This window comes from Mobula birostris, chromosome 11, assembly GCF_030028105.1.
Source record: "Mobula birostris isolate sMobBir1 chromosome 11, sMobBir1.hap1, whole genome shotgun sequence".
NCBI lineage: Eukaryota > Metazoa > Chordata > Chondrichthyes > Myliobatiformes > Myliobatidae > Mobula > Mobula birostris.
This window is the reverse complement of record NC_092380.1, coordinates 62479172-62495821: the sequence shown is the minus strand read 5'-3', so window position 1 is coordinate 62495821 and position 16650 is coordinate 62479172. Positions and strand designations below refer to the sequence as shown.

Here is a 16650-nt window from a genome sequence, read left to right as displayed (position 1 = left end):
CATTTAGGGAAATCAAGCCAGAATGATATTATTTTTATTTTACAAATCCAAAAATAGTCTTCTGAACTTCCAGAGACTGAAAGGTGATCAAATCCATCTTCTCAATCTGATATGAATTTGGATAGGGCAGGTGTTACTGGTGGGAGTTCAGTCTAGATGGTGTTTAAATAGTGGAATTATGAAGGTAGATATTTTTTCTAAAGTTATTGTGGTTTTCACGTAGTTTTTTTTTCTCCTGCTGTAAGCTTCCATTCAAAGTGAATCCTCCATGTGTTAACTTTAGCTGTGATTTTTGACGTAATGTACGAGGGCATCACAGTTAGTCAGAGCCAGAAGTATGTTTGTGTTCAGGGTCAATCTGTTGGCTTGTTTCCACTTTGTATGCAATAATTTCCATGATGTTGCAAGTGAACTCTTCCCATCCCACCCGACAGACGCACAGGTATGTACGCTCAAATGCAAATAGCGCAGAAGAGGGGCCATTTGACTCTTCGTGTTTGCTTTGCTCTTGAATATAATCATGTCTGATCCTCTATCATATTACCATGTTTTTACTTTTTCATTTACTTTTACTTTCTACTTCCACCTCCATCTTACAATATCCTTGAAGTCATTTGTGTCTCTAATTCTCCTTTTTAAATATATTCACTGACAGTCTCCGTGGTCTTCTAAAGTAAAAAATTCCACACCTCTCCCAGGTGAAGAAATTCCTCTACTTCTTCATCCTAAGTGTCTCACCCATATCCTGTGTTCCCCGATTCTAGATCCCCCAGGCAAGAGAAACATCCTCCCTGCACCCAGCCATTTTCATCCTGAGAGATTTTTGAATGTTTCAATGAGATCATTTTTCATTCTTCTAAACTCTGGTGAATATAAGCTAAGTTCACTTCATTGTTCTCCATATGACATCTTGGCATTCCAACAATCAGTCTGCTGATTGTATTTGATCAGTCCTTGTTGTATTTGGACAAGTATATTTTACTTTGGGTAAGGGAGTCCAGATATTGAAAATGTGGTCTCATTAAAAATAATCATTGTGTGACATCCTTGTTCTCGTTTTCAAATCCTCTGATTTTGAAGGCCAAAATATCAGTCTGCTTAAGTACTTGATAGACCTGTGTGTTTACTTTGAATGATAGGTGTGCAAGAACTCCCACATATATTAACATTTTCTAATTTGCCACCATTCAAATAATATTATCTTTGTTTTCAAATAAATTGTATAATTTCACATTTATCTGTGCTATTCTACACGTATTTACCTATTCAATCAAGATACGAAGAAAATTACTGCACTACTTATCACCTTGAAGATTGTTGTCTTGTATATCAAGGCACACCCAAAATAAATCCAAATCAGAAGTATTCTAGCTTTCTAACTAAAAATTCCCTTTTCACTGTTCCTGTGGCGCAGGAGTGATGATGGTTTGCAAGGAAGTGATTAGGTGTTCTTGTGATATTTGAGAACAAAATCTGATCAAGTTGTGTTTCTGATTTTTATGTTGGAAGTGTTTTCAAAACTTATTTTTGCTCCTTTCCCTTGTAAATGCATCTTCACTCATCGACCGGATTAGAAATTTTCAGATTATTTGGATAGGCTTGTCCTTTAAAGCAACACTTACAAAATGCTGGAGGAACTTAGCTGGTCAGACAGCATCCATGGAAATGATGTTTCAGACCGAGGCCTTTTGGGATTGGAAAGGAAGGGGAAAGATGTCAGAATGCCTGCTGAGTTCCTCCAGCATCTTGTGTGTTTTGCTTTGGATTTCCAGCATCTGCAGAATTTCTTATGTTTATGATTGACTTATCCTTCAAGCAGCTTACTAAATGCCTTCTGCAAATTAATCTGCTATTTATTTTATTTATCAGCCACTTCGAAGAATAATTTTATGACTATATATAGATCCTGGTTGTTTATTCATTAACACAGTCTCAAATTATGGATTATTAATTTTTTTACCAACTTATGATCAGCTGATTAAGCCTTGTCTCACATTGAACAGTTATTACATTAGCTATATTTCATTTCTCAAGATGTTCCTGTCAAGTTGCAGACCATACTGACCATATACATAGCTTTTTCACTTGGTATAAATCCTGGCAATCTCTACCCAACAGTGTTAATGTGACTATGTTTATCAGAAACACTGCGACAGAAGGAGGTTTATTCCTTTCCCTAGTTATCAGAAAGAGGTTTATCACTTTCCCTAATTATCTATCATAAGATGGATAAAAAATACTATTCTTGCCAATGATGTCCAAATCACAAAATGTGAATTTTCTAAGAAAAATTATGGTTAGAACTGGTGATATGCCTTTTGTTTTTAAATTTCGCTTATTAATCTGAAGAGCGAGCCCTCGGGATCCAGTGACATTGTTTGTGATATTTACAAATACAGGTTCATTAGCTTTTTCACTTAATCTATACTTGCAGCACACTGTACTCTGAATTCTACTTTCACACATAAGTGAAAAAGAAGTGCAAATATTTATTATTTGATTTCATATCTCTAGTTGCCATGGATTCTCTTCTTTCCTAATCAGGCTTACCCCTTATGTCACAGTTCTTTTATGTTTAATTAATGTGCAAAAGTCAATAATTATTTTTATTCTTATCTGTATTTTCCTAGCTTCACCAGTCTCCTTATTCCACAATCTTCTTTCAGATTTTCATTAACTGTTGTCTTAATTCATTGTTCTTCAAGAAATTCTTATCTTTTTGTAATCATCTTGTTTTGAAGACTGCTCCCTGTTGACCCATTTCTCTGTTTGCTCATGTCTCTGCAGGTGAGGCATTGAAATGGCTCTTACGGAAGGGTGAAATAATTTCTGTAATGACAAAATTGGTATTCTGATGGATGGAGCTGCTTTATTGCTGGAGATGCAATTTGTGAACTTGGAACTGTGGACTAGCAAAATGAAGAGTTGGAAGTCTGTCAACACTGAATTTACATTGATATTAATCTTTAATACAATAAATGTTCCAAGGTGTTTCATTGAGCATAATGAAACAAAATTTGACAATATTCCATATGAAATAACTAAAATCCAACATTCTATTATTCTTTATCTTGCTGCTTTACTGACTTTCACATCTGGTATTTCTATTTATGTTGGCCTAAGGAGAAGTGTGTAAAACTTAACAAGGATATTTTCCCCCTCTCCTCAGCCGCCTCCTCTCTGCTTCTACCATCATTGCTCATGCTGAAAGTTAAAGGTTGGCTGGTAAGTGCAAATTATTTGCATTTTTCAGAAAATTTATTCAGTGGAACCTTTTATACATCCATGTTTTCCAGAAATGGTACCAAGATGGCAGACTTCTGCTTAATTTGTCCTTTTAGTCTCAGATCTGGGAGTGTATTGTGGCCAATTAAGCTATCTCTATATTGCACTTGGTTCTGGTAGTTCCACATGCTCCATTGCACTGCTTTGGTCTCAAGCAGGAAATCAATAAAATCATAAAATATAAATGTGCTTGAACAGGAAGTGGTTGTTAGGGGAGCGAAAGAAAACATAGTTCTGTACTTTGTAACCTTTAGTGAATCAGTCGATATGATCAAGCAATGAATCTCAATTTCAGAGCAGGGAAATGGGAGAGTATGTTTGCAGCTATGTTGAATAATAAGAGAATTAGAGTAATGACCAAAGTGAAGGAATGAGGAAACTTAGAACTGTGCAAATACATTGCAGGTTATGTAAAAGAGGGATCACTTATCTCTCTATCACTTATGATGGTGGTAAATATGTTGCTTAAACAATGTTTGTACTGATTCATTCGACTATTTTAATTTGAGTTCTTTTACAATTTAAAGCTACATATTTTACCCAATTTGTGAAAAATGTGAATTATTTCATGGCATATTGAGAAGTACACCATTTAACCTGATTGCATGACCAGTTCAAATCCCATGCAGCTGTGTAATTTAAATAGTGCTAATAACTTGGACTTAAAAATATCGTTCCTAATTTCAGAATCAGATTTATTATCTGACCTATGTTGTGAAATTTGTTCTTTGTGGCAGCATTGCAGTGCAAGACAAAAAATTACTCTAAGTTATTTACTTGGAGGAATAGCGGGGTTCAGAAACTGTTCTGAGATTTGATTTCATAGTTTGCATCAGTGTGTTAGGCCCTGGATAGCTCCTCAGAGCCATTGACTCCCAGGAACTTGAAGCTGCTTACCCTTTCTGCTGCTGACCCCTCAATGAGAACTGTTGTGTTCTCTTGACTTCCCCTTCCTGAAGTTCACAGTCAATTCCTTGGTTTTGCTGGTAATTTAAGTGTGAGTTTATTGTTGTGACAGGCTGAACTGTCTCATTCCTGTATGTCTCCTCATTGCATCTGAGATTCTGCCAACAGCAGTAATGTTAGTGGCAAATTTATGGATGGATTTTGATATGTGCCTAGCCACACAGTCGTGTGTAGAGGGAGTAGAGCAGCTGGCTAAGCACACATTCTTGAAGTGTACGTGTGTTGACTGTTGGTGAGGAGGAGGTGTTATTACTAATCTGCACTGACCATGAAGAAGTAGAGGGTCCAGTTGCAGAGGGAGGTACAGAGGCCCAGGTTTTGCAGCTTGTTGATTAGTACTGAGGGGGTGATAGTGTTTAATGCTGAGCTGTAATCGATAAACATAGCTTGACATGTGCATTGCTACTTTCCAGGCTTTCCAAGGTCGAGTGGAGAGCCAGTGAGATTTCATCTGCTGTAGAATTGTTGTGCTGGTAGGCAAATTGCAGCAGTTCTAGGTCTTTGTTCATACGGGAGTTTATTCTGGCCAAGACCAACCTCTCAAAGCACCTCGTCACAGCAGATGTGAGTGCTATGGGGCGATAGTCAGTGAGGCAACTCGCCCTGCTTTTCTTGGGCACCAATATGATTCAGTTTCAGAGAAAGAGATCAAAGGGTCACTTGATGCTGTGGAGATTAACATGGGTATAGATTTATTCTCCCTTTCAAAATTTGCATAAAAGGTGTTGAGCTCATCAGGGAGTGATGTAATAGATTGCAATTTATGCTGTTCCATTTTGCATTGTAGGAAGTAAAGGCATGCAAGCTCTGCCAAAGCTGTTGTCTCCTATTGTATGTCTAGCTTCATGCAGAACTGCCTTTTCACTCTTATAATAGCCTTCCATATGTCGTATATAGATGTCTTATAAGGTTCTGGATTGATTGCTGGTCTTGAACACCACAGATCTTGGTATACTGCAAACTTCCTGATTCATCAGGTTGTCACTAAAAGCTTAGCTGGTTCACCAATGTCCTTCGGGGAGAAAGTGAACCATCTTTATTTATACTGGCACTGTAATTGACTCCATAAATGAAGTGGAAATAGGGAAAGAATAAAACCAGATGGGCCACTCAACAATGACACTGCAAAATTGCTCCTTGTCTAGTCAATCTTGCAAAATTCCCTTATCAAACATGTATTGTGCTCTCGGAAGCCCAGTGAGTCCCGTTTTGGCATTAGACTGTGAAGTTTCATGGCACAGGTAATGAAACTCATTCTGATTACTATTAGCTGTCCACCAGCAACTGGTGAATCATTGCTACTCCATGTTAAGCAACATGCTAATAATTCTCGGGGCATAAACAGTACCCTAGGTAAGATTGGCATCACCAATATTTACCGAGATACCTAATTCCTGAAATAATATCTACCATATTGCGCCTAGAGCAGGTAGTTTATAAGCCAAAACAAAGTATGAACTGTGGAACTGGTGAGGATAAGAGTGTGGGGAGAGCCTGTGGCAAGTGACACAACACGGCCTTTCCACCTGTAAGACTCAAGTCAGAGGTGTGATGAAGTTTTCTCAGTAGAACTCGAAGCTTGATGCCATCCAAGACAAAGCAGATTGCTTGATTGGTACCACTCATCTACACCCTAAGAACTCCTTCCATCAGCGCATGTGGTTTGGGTATTGTACCACCTACAAAATTCATAGCTCACAAAACTTAACATGGGCAACCCTTCTATGTTAAGGAGAGGAAGGTGCCTGTGTATCATTCCTTTAACTTGAGATAGCTATTTGTAGCAAAATAAACCTTGGTCCAACTTCAAGTCGATCAGAGACCATAAGACATAGGAGCAGAATTAGACCATTAAGCCCATTGAATCTGTTCTCCCATTCCATCATGACTGATCTATTATCCTTCTCAACCCCATTCTCCTGTCTTTTCCCTGTAACCTTTGATACTCATACTGATCAAGAACCCATGAACCTCCTCTTTAGATATACCCAAAGCCTTGGCCTCCACAGCCATCTGTAGCAATAAATCTACAGACACATCACCCTCTGGTTAAAGAAGTTCCTCCTCATCTCTGTTCTAAAGGGATGTCCTTCTACTCTGAGACTGTGTTCCCACTACAGAAACATCCTCTCCATGTCCCGTTTATCTAGACCTTTCAATATTCGATAGGTCTCAGTGAGTTCCCCTACCCGCCCACCCCCCCAAATGCCAGCAAGTAGAGGCTCAGAGTTGTCAAATGCTCCTATATTTCATCCCAATCATTCTTGTGAACCTTCACTGGATCCTCTCCAATGCCAACACATCTGTCCTTTCGATAAGGGGCCCGGAACGGCTCTGAATACTCCCAGGTGCAGTCTGACCAATGACCACAGAGATGAGATTCTATTGCACAAACTTAACATGTGCACACTGATACAGTAAAAATGCACAGTTCAATAACACACAAAATGCTGGAGAAACTCAGCAGGTCAAGCAGCATCTATGGAAATGACGGGGGGGGGGCGGTTGGAATGCGCGATCATCCGGTTTGGTAGATAAAACAAAGTTTCTTTTTATGAACTGATGCGTGAGTAAAAGGTGTTGGTGTTTGGTGAGGCATGAAACTTTGAAAGTTAACCTTTAAGTTCAGGAGGCAATTATGAAAAGATGGAATCCTTTCATCCTCTTTCAACAGAGCAGAAATGCCTTGCTCAATTGTAAGATCGCATATGGAATGTTGTGTACCCCCTGACGTACTATACAAAGCATAGAATATATTGGATGAACTTGCAATAAAATTCAGTTTGAACCTCTAGTTACCTCGGTGAAGTAGCAAGATATTCAAAGACTCCTCCCACTTGTATATGCTCTCTTCTGCCCTGTCAGACAGAATATATAAAAGCCAGATATTGCGTAACTCCACCCTTAAGGCCAGCTTTTATTCGGCTGTTGTAGGAACACTAAGTAGACCTTTTGTATAATAAAATGGACTCTGGCCTTGCGATCTATCTTATCATGACCTTGCACCTTATTGTCTACTGCACTGCACTTTCTCTGTAGTGGTAACAGCATATTCTGCATTCTGTTATTATTTTTCCCTTGCACTACATTGATGTCCTGATGTGGTGAAATGATTTGTATGTATAGCATGCAAAACAAAGATTTTTTTTACACTACCTTGATATAGGTGACAATAATAAATACATTTTTCAAATGGAGAAAGCTTAATAATAGAGGAGGAAATGATAGTTGATGTGGAAAATAGCAAAAAGCTCTAATGGAAAAGCATTTAATGGCAAAATTGATTTAAATTAGTATTTTTGAAGGGGAAAAATATAGTTTCAAAAAATCATATTAAAGTGGTATAACACTCAGTATATACAGTTTCAGTGAGCAGGAAAATTGTACAACTTATTATAAAAAATGTGTTCCTGGAATAGCATTTCTCGATCCACGAAAGCAACTTCAACAACATGAAGAAAGCATTGGAAATCGACATAAAGCTAAGCTGCAAAGTTGCTTATGAATTATCAAAACCTAACCCTAACCCTAATGCTGGTTAATAATATGTGCAAAGTGTACTATTAAACTCAGAGCTTTGAAATGGAATTTTCAGTGTGCATAAGGTCTGTGAACTGGCATTTTCTTTCAGCTGAAAGATGTGCCAAAAATACTCTGCGTGCCTGTCAAAACGAATGATGGTATTTTCCTCTATGGCATGACAAGTGACAGGTTTGTGATGAAGTTTAGGACTGGCATCACTTCAAAGACAACTGACAGGAGTGGACTTGTTTAATCAATCTCACAGATAAAATCTTTCCTTGCTTTGGAATGGCAAAAATTGTGATTTCAATAGGGAGGATAGATTCTGTACATTGGGAAGACTGCACGTCTCAGGCACTATTTGCAAATCAAGTTTGCAAGGTTAGGAGCAACTTTGATTGTCCACATGAATCATGTTACCTGCACTGTCAATTTCATGAAATTGATTTACCTCTATCATTTACAAATTTGTTTTGAAAAAAAATTGATGCTGAATACTTTGTCATTTATCAGGTACAAATGGTTCCACTGAACAAATGTGAAGTCGTGAAGTTTGTGGTTCTGCTGCTGAAATTGATAACTTTTCTGATCATGATTTCTAGAATTCTGGAGAAAGCTTACTGGCTCTGAGATCTTGTTTTCTTAACTGATCTTGCTGTCCATTTTCAATAATATGAATGTGATCTTTAGGTAAAGGTATAAATTGTGTCTGACTTTGCCAGGCAAACTGTGACATTTTATTGGAGAAATTAAAATCATAAGCTGAGAAGAAACCTCAAGTATTCATTCAAAACCATCTTTTCAGACTTTCTTAATGATGCAAGAATAGCTAAAGATATTTAATGGCCTATCTTCAGCCAAGTAGAAACTGTGGAATACAGTGGTCCACTTGAACTAATTGAGCCAAAATGCTTTGACTTTGTTTGCAGTCAGGGAATTTGCTCAATTTTTATGATTGCATTGATCAGGAACAGTTTACCAAAGAATGGCAGTAGGCTATGAAATTTAATTGCCTCTTTTTTGTCAGTACAGGTTGAGTACCCTATATCCGAAATTCCAAAATCTGAAAACCTTCGAAATCCAAAATTATTTTGAGCACTGACATGGCGTCAGAAATGGAAAGTTCCACAAAGCTCTGGGAAGGTACCCGGGCAATGCGCAAATCTCTGCGTATCACAAACAGTTTGAAAAGTGACCTTGCATATGTAATGAGCAGTAGTCAATGAAAAATAGAAAAACACCGTGTAAAGCAAAAAATGATGATTCCAATAGTGTATTCAGAGAATGAATATACGCCACTTAATGCTGCACTGATCATGAAACAAGCAAATTTCTATCACAACAAACTGAAAATTGAGGGTAACTGTGAATATTCAGCAGGTTGCTTACAGAAATTGTAGAAAAGGCACTAAATATTCCCTAACTGGTCATGTGATGTATTATCTTTTATTTTGAGGAATTATCTGCTGGTAGATCTGTGTTGTCATTACAAATTAATTGTGTTTCATTGATTAAAACTTTGGAAAATTATCCTTTGGCAGACTATGCCATTTTGTGTTAAATAAATGTGACTCAATATACGTGTGTCTATTCATATATGGTTAAAACATTTTTTTTCATCAGTGACACTCCTGAAGTACTTTTGATGATCTGAATAGTTCTTTTGATGATTTGAATAGTTATGAAACATTGGCCATAATTCTGTATTAATCGTACTGAACTGGCGACTTGGCTCATGGGGACACATTCAAATCTGTGAATTCAGAGGTTCTGTACGAAACACATGACGTTAAATGCTTGATCTAGTTCTTTCATAATCTTTGCAGAAATTACTTACACACCATACATCATGGCCACTTCATCAGAAGAGGTTCTGCTAATTGTGAAGAAGGTACGGCACAAAAAACAGGATGGGGCGCTATACTTGATGGCAGAGCGTGTAGCCTGGACACCAGAAGGAAAGGATCGGTTTGTCATTAGTCATATGTATGCAGACATCCGCTGTAAGTATTTGTCTGATTGTCACCTTCTGGGTTCAGATACAGTGCAAACTTGTGGTTATAAGGATCCTTCATAAAAACAACCTAGAGGCATCAGGGTTTGGCATCAAACTGTAACTTGCACTAAGAAATGACAATCAGGACTAGATACTCCAGAAAGTATAGAATGAGCTTGATCCTTCAGACAAATCAGACAAAGTTTATAGGACTAACTATATTCCAGAGAATTTTTCCTGTGGATTAATAATATTAGTTTTCTATTAAACAATTGAGGAAGGTAATTTGTCTTCCCATTCCATTAAATATGTCAAAGTTGCATAAATATGTGTATGCACAGGTGCAATGAAAACCTTTTTGCTGCAGTATCACAGGCAAGCGCCTTGTGTAAGTAGCATTCACAAGAAAAAAAACATAAATGAAACTTAAATTATATCCATTTAAAAAAGCACACACACAATTAGAACAAAGTACATTTTAGTGCAAACTCATCAAAGTCGTTATAGCTTAACAGTGATTAGTGTGGAGCTGGTTGGTTTGAGAATGAAATGATTGAATAGGAGTAGCTACTTGTGAACTGTGGTATGAGAATTCAGGCTTCTGTAACTCCTGCCCAAAGGTAGCTGAGAGAAGATGGAACAGCCTGGATAGCAGAGATCTTTGATTACTTTCTTGAGGCAGCATCTTGTGTAGATATTACCAATGGTGGGGAGGGATATGCATCTCCATGATTCTAGATCATAACAAGAACCTCTTAAGAATCAGATTTTTGTTTCATAAATGCCATTTCCCTTGAATATTTTTCCTTGACCCAGCTTGTGGTTCTAATCTTGGTTCTGAAGTATCAGTTCTGAATTTTGAGGATGAACAAGGCGTGAGGAAAAGGGTTGCTGACTTCACAGATGGGGGGGTGGGAGATAAAGAACGGAGACTGCATAATCCCAGTATGAGTAGGAGGCTGAACCCCTGGGATTAGAACAGAGAATATTGTGTAGAGACTTGGAAGAAGAGGAAGAGGAAATCTGACTTGGAACACTCAAAAATGAGAAAAATAGAAGGATTGCAGAGTTTTTAGTGGAAGAATACATTGCCATTATGTGGAATGAGAGAGAAGACAGGTGGCAGTGGATTAGTTAGACAAAGGAGAGCATTTGGAGCTCGTGAAGCTGGGGGTGGTGGAAATGGAAATTGGAAATAGGAATAGTTCCTTCTTTGTGTCCAGGAATGCCCTTAAACATGTTCAGCAATGTGGCCTCCCTCCACTCTCCTCCCTGGAGAATTCCACATTTGCTATCCTCTGACTGATTTTTTTTTCCCTTCTTTCTCATCGCAGTTCTAAATTTTTTGCCATGTGGACTGAAATTGAGAGTTCTTGTTCTAGTCTTTCCAAACATGGGGAAACGATTTCCTCACGTTGTCTGTCTGGCCCCATTCCGACATCATACAATAGTTCTGATGTCCAGACATCTGATGGATGAACTGCTTCTGCATTACCTCTATGGGAAGTATATTGTTTGTTGGGTAATGAATTCAATACTGTGCACCTTTTGCCCAACTGGTCCATGCTAATCCCAGTTGCAGGTGTTTGGCCTTTCCACTCCATGCCTATCCAAGTGCCTCTTAAATAGTACAATTGACCTGCCTTGACCCCTTCCTCTAGCAGCCCATTCCAGGTAATCACTACCCTCGGGTAACAAAGTTAACTCTCAGTTGCTTTTAAATCTTTCCCCTCCTACCTTGTAACCTGTGTGCTCTAGGTTTGGACTCCTTAATGCTGGGGAAAAGACTATGTTCACCTTATTCATACCCCTCAAGATTTTGTAAACTCCTATGAGGTCATCCCTTGTTCTCCTGCACTCTAGGGATTAATGATCCAATGTGGCCAAACTCTTCCTTCAACTAGTCTAGGCAGAATCCTTGTAAATCTCATCTGCACTCTCCAGTTTGACAATTGTCTTTTTTTATAATAGAGTGATCAAAACTACACAGTATGACTTGATCGATTTGCCTAATTGTCTTCAACTTGCATCCACTTCACAACTTGCAATCCCACCCAAACCTCTGTTGACAGCAAACTTGAAAGTATTAGGGAGACACAGGAATCTGCAGATGCTCACATCTGGAGCAGCAAACTATCTGCTGGAGGAACTCAGTGAGTTGAACAATATCTGTGGGGGCAAAATAAATTGTCACTGTTTCAGGCAGGGGTTCAAACTGAGGCATTGACAATTTCTTTCCTCTCATCGGTGTGGTTTGATCCACTGAATTCCTTCAGCAGATAGTTTATTGTTTGAAAGTATTCTTGCAGTTCCCTCATCCAAATCATTGATAGATGAATCTCAAGCACTTTTCCCTGTAATGCTATACTCTTTGCTAACTGCCACCTGTAAAAGTCCCACCCACTCCCCCTCCCCTGCTTTTTCCAGTCTCTTAACCAGTTTTCTGTTTATGGGGTAGAATAATCCCAATTCCCATGCACTTTAATTTTATGTATTCGCCTGTTTAGTGGTGTGTGACAAAGATGAATGGTGGGGAAATGAAGGACACCTTGGGAGACAATGGCTTGTGGGGTAGAAGGAGAGATGTATATAGACTGGGGATGGGGAGAGGTTTGTGGTGAGGCTGAAGGTAAGGAGGAAGTGATGAGAGTCAATGTAGTGAAAGGAAGGGAACAATGTTCCTATAAGTTACCATTGCAGGATGGGGTGAGCCCTTGGGAGAGAGAAGAAGAGTGAGGTGGTCAGTACTACAGTAAAGAAGCAGAAATCCTTAGGATGAAGGGAAGGGGGGGGTAGGATGGCATCTTAAGATATATTTGAGGGCAAAAGGAGATTGGAATACTGAAGGTGAGAGAGGCCAGATGGAATCACTCCTTATCCCTCTGGGTGAAGGAGAGTGAAGGGAGGGATCAAATAAATTATTCCCAATGTGAAGAGATGGAGGAAACCATTAAAAGGAATGTGATACCTTGCTGTATCAAGGATATTCTAGTATATCTTTATGTGCTAGATGGAAAACTTTTGAGTCGCCTTCATCGGAAAAAATGCATTTTTTTTAAAAGTGTGGAAATATATCACATTTAACATACAGATGTTCCTTCCACTCTGCTTTATAACAGCTCAGTCTATTGATATAAAAATTTCTGCAATGAGAATATTGTGTTGGTTGAATTCCAGGTCAGAAGATCAGCCCTGAAGGTAAAGCTAAAGTACAGCTTCAGTTGATCTTGCATACAGGCGATACAACGATCTTCCACTTCACCAATGAAAACAGTGCTAACGCAGCAGCCAAAGACAGAGATGCTGCTAAAGACTTGCTCCAACAGTTACTCCCAAAGTTCAAGAAAAAAGCAAACAAGGAACTAGAGGAAAAAAACAGGTACCAGGAGGGGGGAAAAAGGCTCAAGTACCAAATAAAAACAAATGGCTGATGATCCTCAGCAGAGCAGGTAGCATAGGTATATCGGTAGAGACAGGAAAACAATCAATATTTCAGGTCAATGAACATCAGATCTGGAAAAGTGTGAAAATGAGCATGTTTTAAGTTGCAGAGGGGGGTAAATGGTGGAGAAGATGAAGGAAATGTTTGTGGTAGGACTGAGCCAAGGTGGTCCAGTTGACGTAATTACTTTGAGGTTTGCTGTGAGAGGGAAATCAACATTTGTTAATTATAGCTGATCTCCCTGGATGAATATAAAGGAAGATAGAACAAGTATAATAATTGGGGGGGGGGGAGCTAGAACTGTGAGACACAGAGCTTCCTAGAAAAAAAATGAAATAATATACTAAATATTCAGCTGATCAGGTTGCATTTTTAGAGAGAAAAAAATTGAGTGGATGTTACAGATGGATGCCCTAACATCAGAATTGGCAAGTTCCAGTACGTTAAGAATGGATAAGTAACGCATTTCTTGTGTAAGGGGGTTTCGACTTTTATGTTACTGCGGAGGCTAATTAAAATGGCGTCTTTGTTATGTTAATCTGGGGAATGCGGCTTTGTTGTGTTAAACGCTGAGAAAGTTTGCGCTAGCAGTTTGTTTTTGCTTTAGGGTGTGGTAGAGCATGCTATTAACCAATTGGGATAGTTGTTATGTTTTTGGTGTATTTGAAGATACTGTATGCGTGGGGTTTTGGGGGAGAAGGCGGGAGAGCGAGACAGAGGATGGACCAGATGCTGTGATGTCCGCTAACGGGGTCGGACCCCAAGCGGGACGTTCGGCGAGGAGACTGAGACGGACTCGTGTGGAGCGTCTGGTCGACCACCGTTGTTGGTCCCAGGCGGCTGGTCGAGGTGGTCCGAGGGGGTCGCAGGGTGAAGAAGAAGGTCCTTGAGCTCCAACGGTTTTTGTGCACGAAGAGATTGAACTTTGATAAGTGGGGCGCCTTTTATTTTCCTTTTATATTTTATTCTCTTTTAATTATATAGTTCCAGTAATATCTATAAACTGTAAATCATTTAATTGCATCTGGTGTATTGTCTGTTATTTGGGCGGGGTGGGGTACCTCACACAGCATCCACACAACTGAATTATCCAGTTTGGCGGGGCCGAGGCTGTTTCCCTAGACAACAGCAAGCTGAGCGACCCTGAGGGTGGCCGGGGGGGCTACACTTGGAACATCATTGTGATCTTGAATAATTCACTGCTATCATTTTATATCAAAACTGGAGTACTAAATTCATCAAAATTGAACTCTTACTGGTTCTGAAGAGAGTTGGAGAATTTTCTTAATGTGTGTGTGACACTATTTCTGACTGATATTTGGAAGGGGTGACTTGGTTTAATAAAACAGTGTGTAATCAAATTACATTAAAATAGATCACCTAATATTCAGTTTGTTTTTCTGCGAGACATTGTTAATCAATGGAGCAGTTAGGGTTTATCAGTTTTGGCTAACCAGTCTTCCTTAATGGCTTTCTTTCCCAGTGTGTTCTTGAAACTATCCTTGTGAACTGGTTTTGATGAATGTTTAGGCAAACTCATCTTACTGAAGTATCCAGAATCCTAGCCATTCTCTGCACGAGGTGAAGAAACACCTTGGGCTTTCCTGGTACATCATGTAATAATGACATTGGTTAACTTACAGTTATGAACTCCTTCTGTAAGACATTAGTTAATTTCTGCGGGAGCATTAACTTTGGTTTTCGGTGTCCCTGGTAAATGGAAAAGGATTTTGTCATGATCATTACAAGAAAGAGAATGTACATTGGCTCCAGGATCTCGTCTAATGATAATAACCTTCGCTTTTTGTATTGTTTCCTACATTACCATCTCACTTTTCTAGCATCCCCCGCAACCAACCTCACTAATAATGTCTTTCACTTCTAGAATGCTCCAAGAAGACCCAGTTCTCTTTCAGCTCTATAAAGATTTAGTTGTGAGCCAGGTGATCAGTGCTGAAGAATTCTGGGCCAATCGTCTGACTGGGAATTCTACAGATAACTCTCTGTCCAACAACAAGCAAGATATTGGAATTTCTGCTGCATTTCTGGTGAGGATTTATTATGTGTTAGACACCCTATTGGTCAGTTTTCTTTCCCTGTTAATATTGGTATGTATGTGCAAAAGGTGGGAATATCTGTATTTGCAAGGAGTGGAGAGGTATTGTTTGTACTGAGGAAGGAGGAATAGGTTTGGAAATTTCTGTTGAGGTGCATGGTATTGAGGGAACAGGAGAATTCTTGGGGAAGGCATTTGTTACGGAGGAGAGTAAATGTGAAGTAGTGTTTGTTGAGGGTTGGTCTCTGAAAGAGATAGCTAGGCCAGGCCTGGGCATGTGACATATTGCAATGAGCGCTGGAATGAGCTGGGTATTTGGGAGTGATCAGGCTGGAGAGCTGATTGTGTTATAGTATGCAAATTCTCACTTTTGTAGTTCCTCTTTTTGGGAGGGCGAAATTGGAATAACCATTTGAGAATGTTTACTGCAGTATTAAATTAAGTACTTATTTTCTGCCATTTTCATAGGCGGACATCCGACCACAGACTGATGGCTGTAATGGTCTCCGGTATAATCTGACTTCTGATATCATCGAGTCAGTATTCAGGACATATCCTGCAGGTAAATGTTATATTAATAGAAGTGAGGGGTTATTGGATAACATTTTTATAACATCTATCTCTAGGATGCAAAGCAATCAATTTCTAATTGATGTTATCCATTCTGACTGGAATTTTGATAGTTATGCTTTCGTCCGCATGCACAGGGTTTAAGTAAAGGATATGTTATTTCATTTGACAGTGAAACAAAAATACATGGAAAATGTACCTCACTGTATGACAGAGAAGGAATTCTGGACACGCTTCTTTCAGTCTCACTACTTCCACAGAGACAGGATCAATGCTGGCTCGAAGGATCTCTTCTCTGAATGTGCCAGGATTGATGAGAAAGGTAGGCCTTAAACTCAAATTCAAAGAAATTCCAGTAGATAATGACACAGGGCTGAATATGGATATCTGTATGTAGGGAAAAATTGGTCAAAGTGAGGAAAAATTCTTACCACAATTATATGCAGAATGTTGCCAAGGGTCATAAGACCCTTCATCAGACTGTTAAATATACTTTTATAAAACATGCCAAATTTAAATTCTTGCATATGTCTCTTTAACAGGTTTAAAAGATAAAGGTCTAGTCTCCTAATGATTTCTTTACCATGAAATGTTGGATTCCGATCTCTTTATATTCAGTTATCATCCTTACTTGAGTTGCTTGTAATCAATTATTTGACTCTTGTTTGGTTAAACCTAATTTTTACAGCAGATCTATTGTCTTGCTTGAAAAGATGCCCATGTTCCTGAGCTGCTGCTTTTTAACAGAAATATTGATGGTAATGCTTTCTCATGCACATGAGTTTGAATAAAGGAGTAATAAAATCTAATTGC

At 38.9% G+C, this 16650-nt stretch overlaps 1 protein-coding gene across 4 annotated transcripts in view; it reads left to right on the top strand.

Annotated features, from left to right (window-relative positions):
* gtf2h1 (general transcription factor IIH, polypeptide 1) overlaps positions 1 to 16650 on the top strand; it is an 83927-nt gene that overhangs the window by 5359 nt on the left and 61918 nt on the right. For 2 of the 4 annotated variants that reach the window (XM_072272333.1, XM_072272336.1), the window contains 6 exons: positions 3170 to 3225; positions 9600 to 9776; positions 12947 to 13148; positions 15097 to 15259; positions 15736 to 15829; positions 16010 to 16159. In XM_072272333.1, coding sequence (XP_072128434.1) covers positions 9623 to 9776; positions 12947 to 13148; positions 15097 to 15259; positions 15736 to 15829; positions 16010 to 16159 — 763 coding nt within the window. In that variant the 5' untranslated portion in view covers positions 3170 to 3225; positions 9600 to 9622. The remainder of the gene's footprint in view (positions 1 to 3169; positions 3226 to 9599; positions 9777 to 12946; positions 13149 to 15096; positions 15260 to 15735; positions 15830 to 16009; positions 16160 to 16650) is intronic. The other 2 variants (XM_072272335.1, XM_072272337.1) reach the window with 1 other exon arrangement.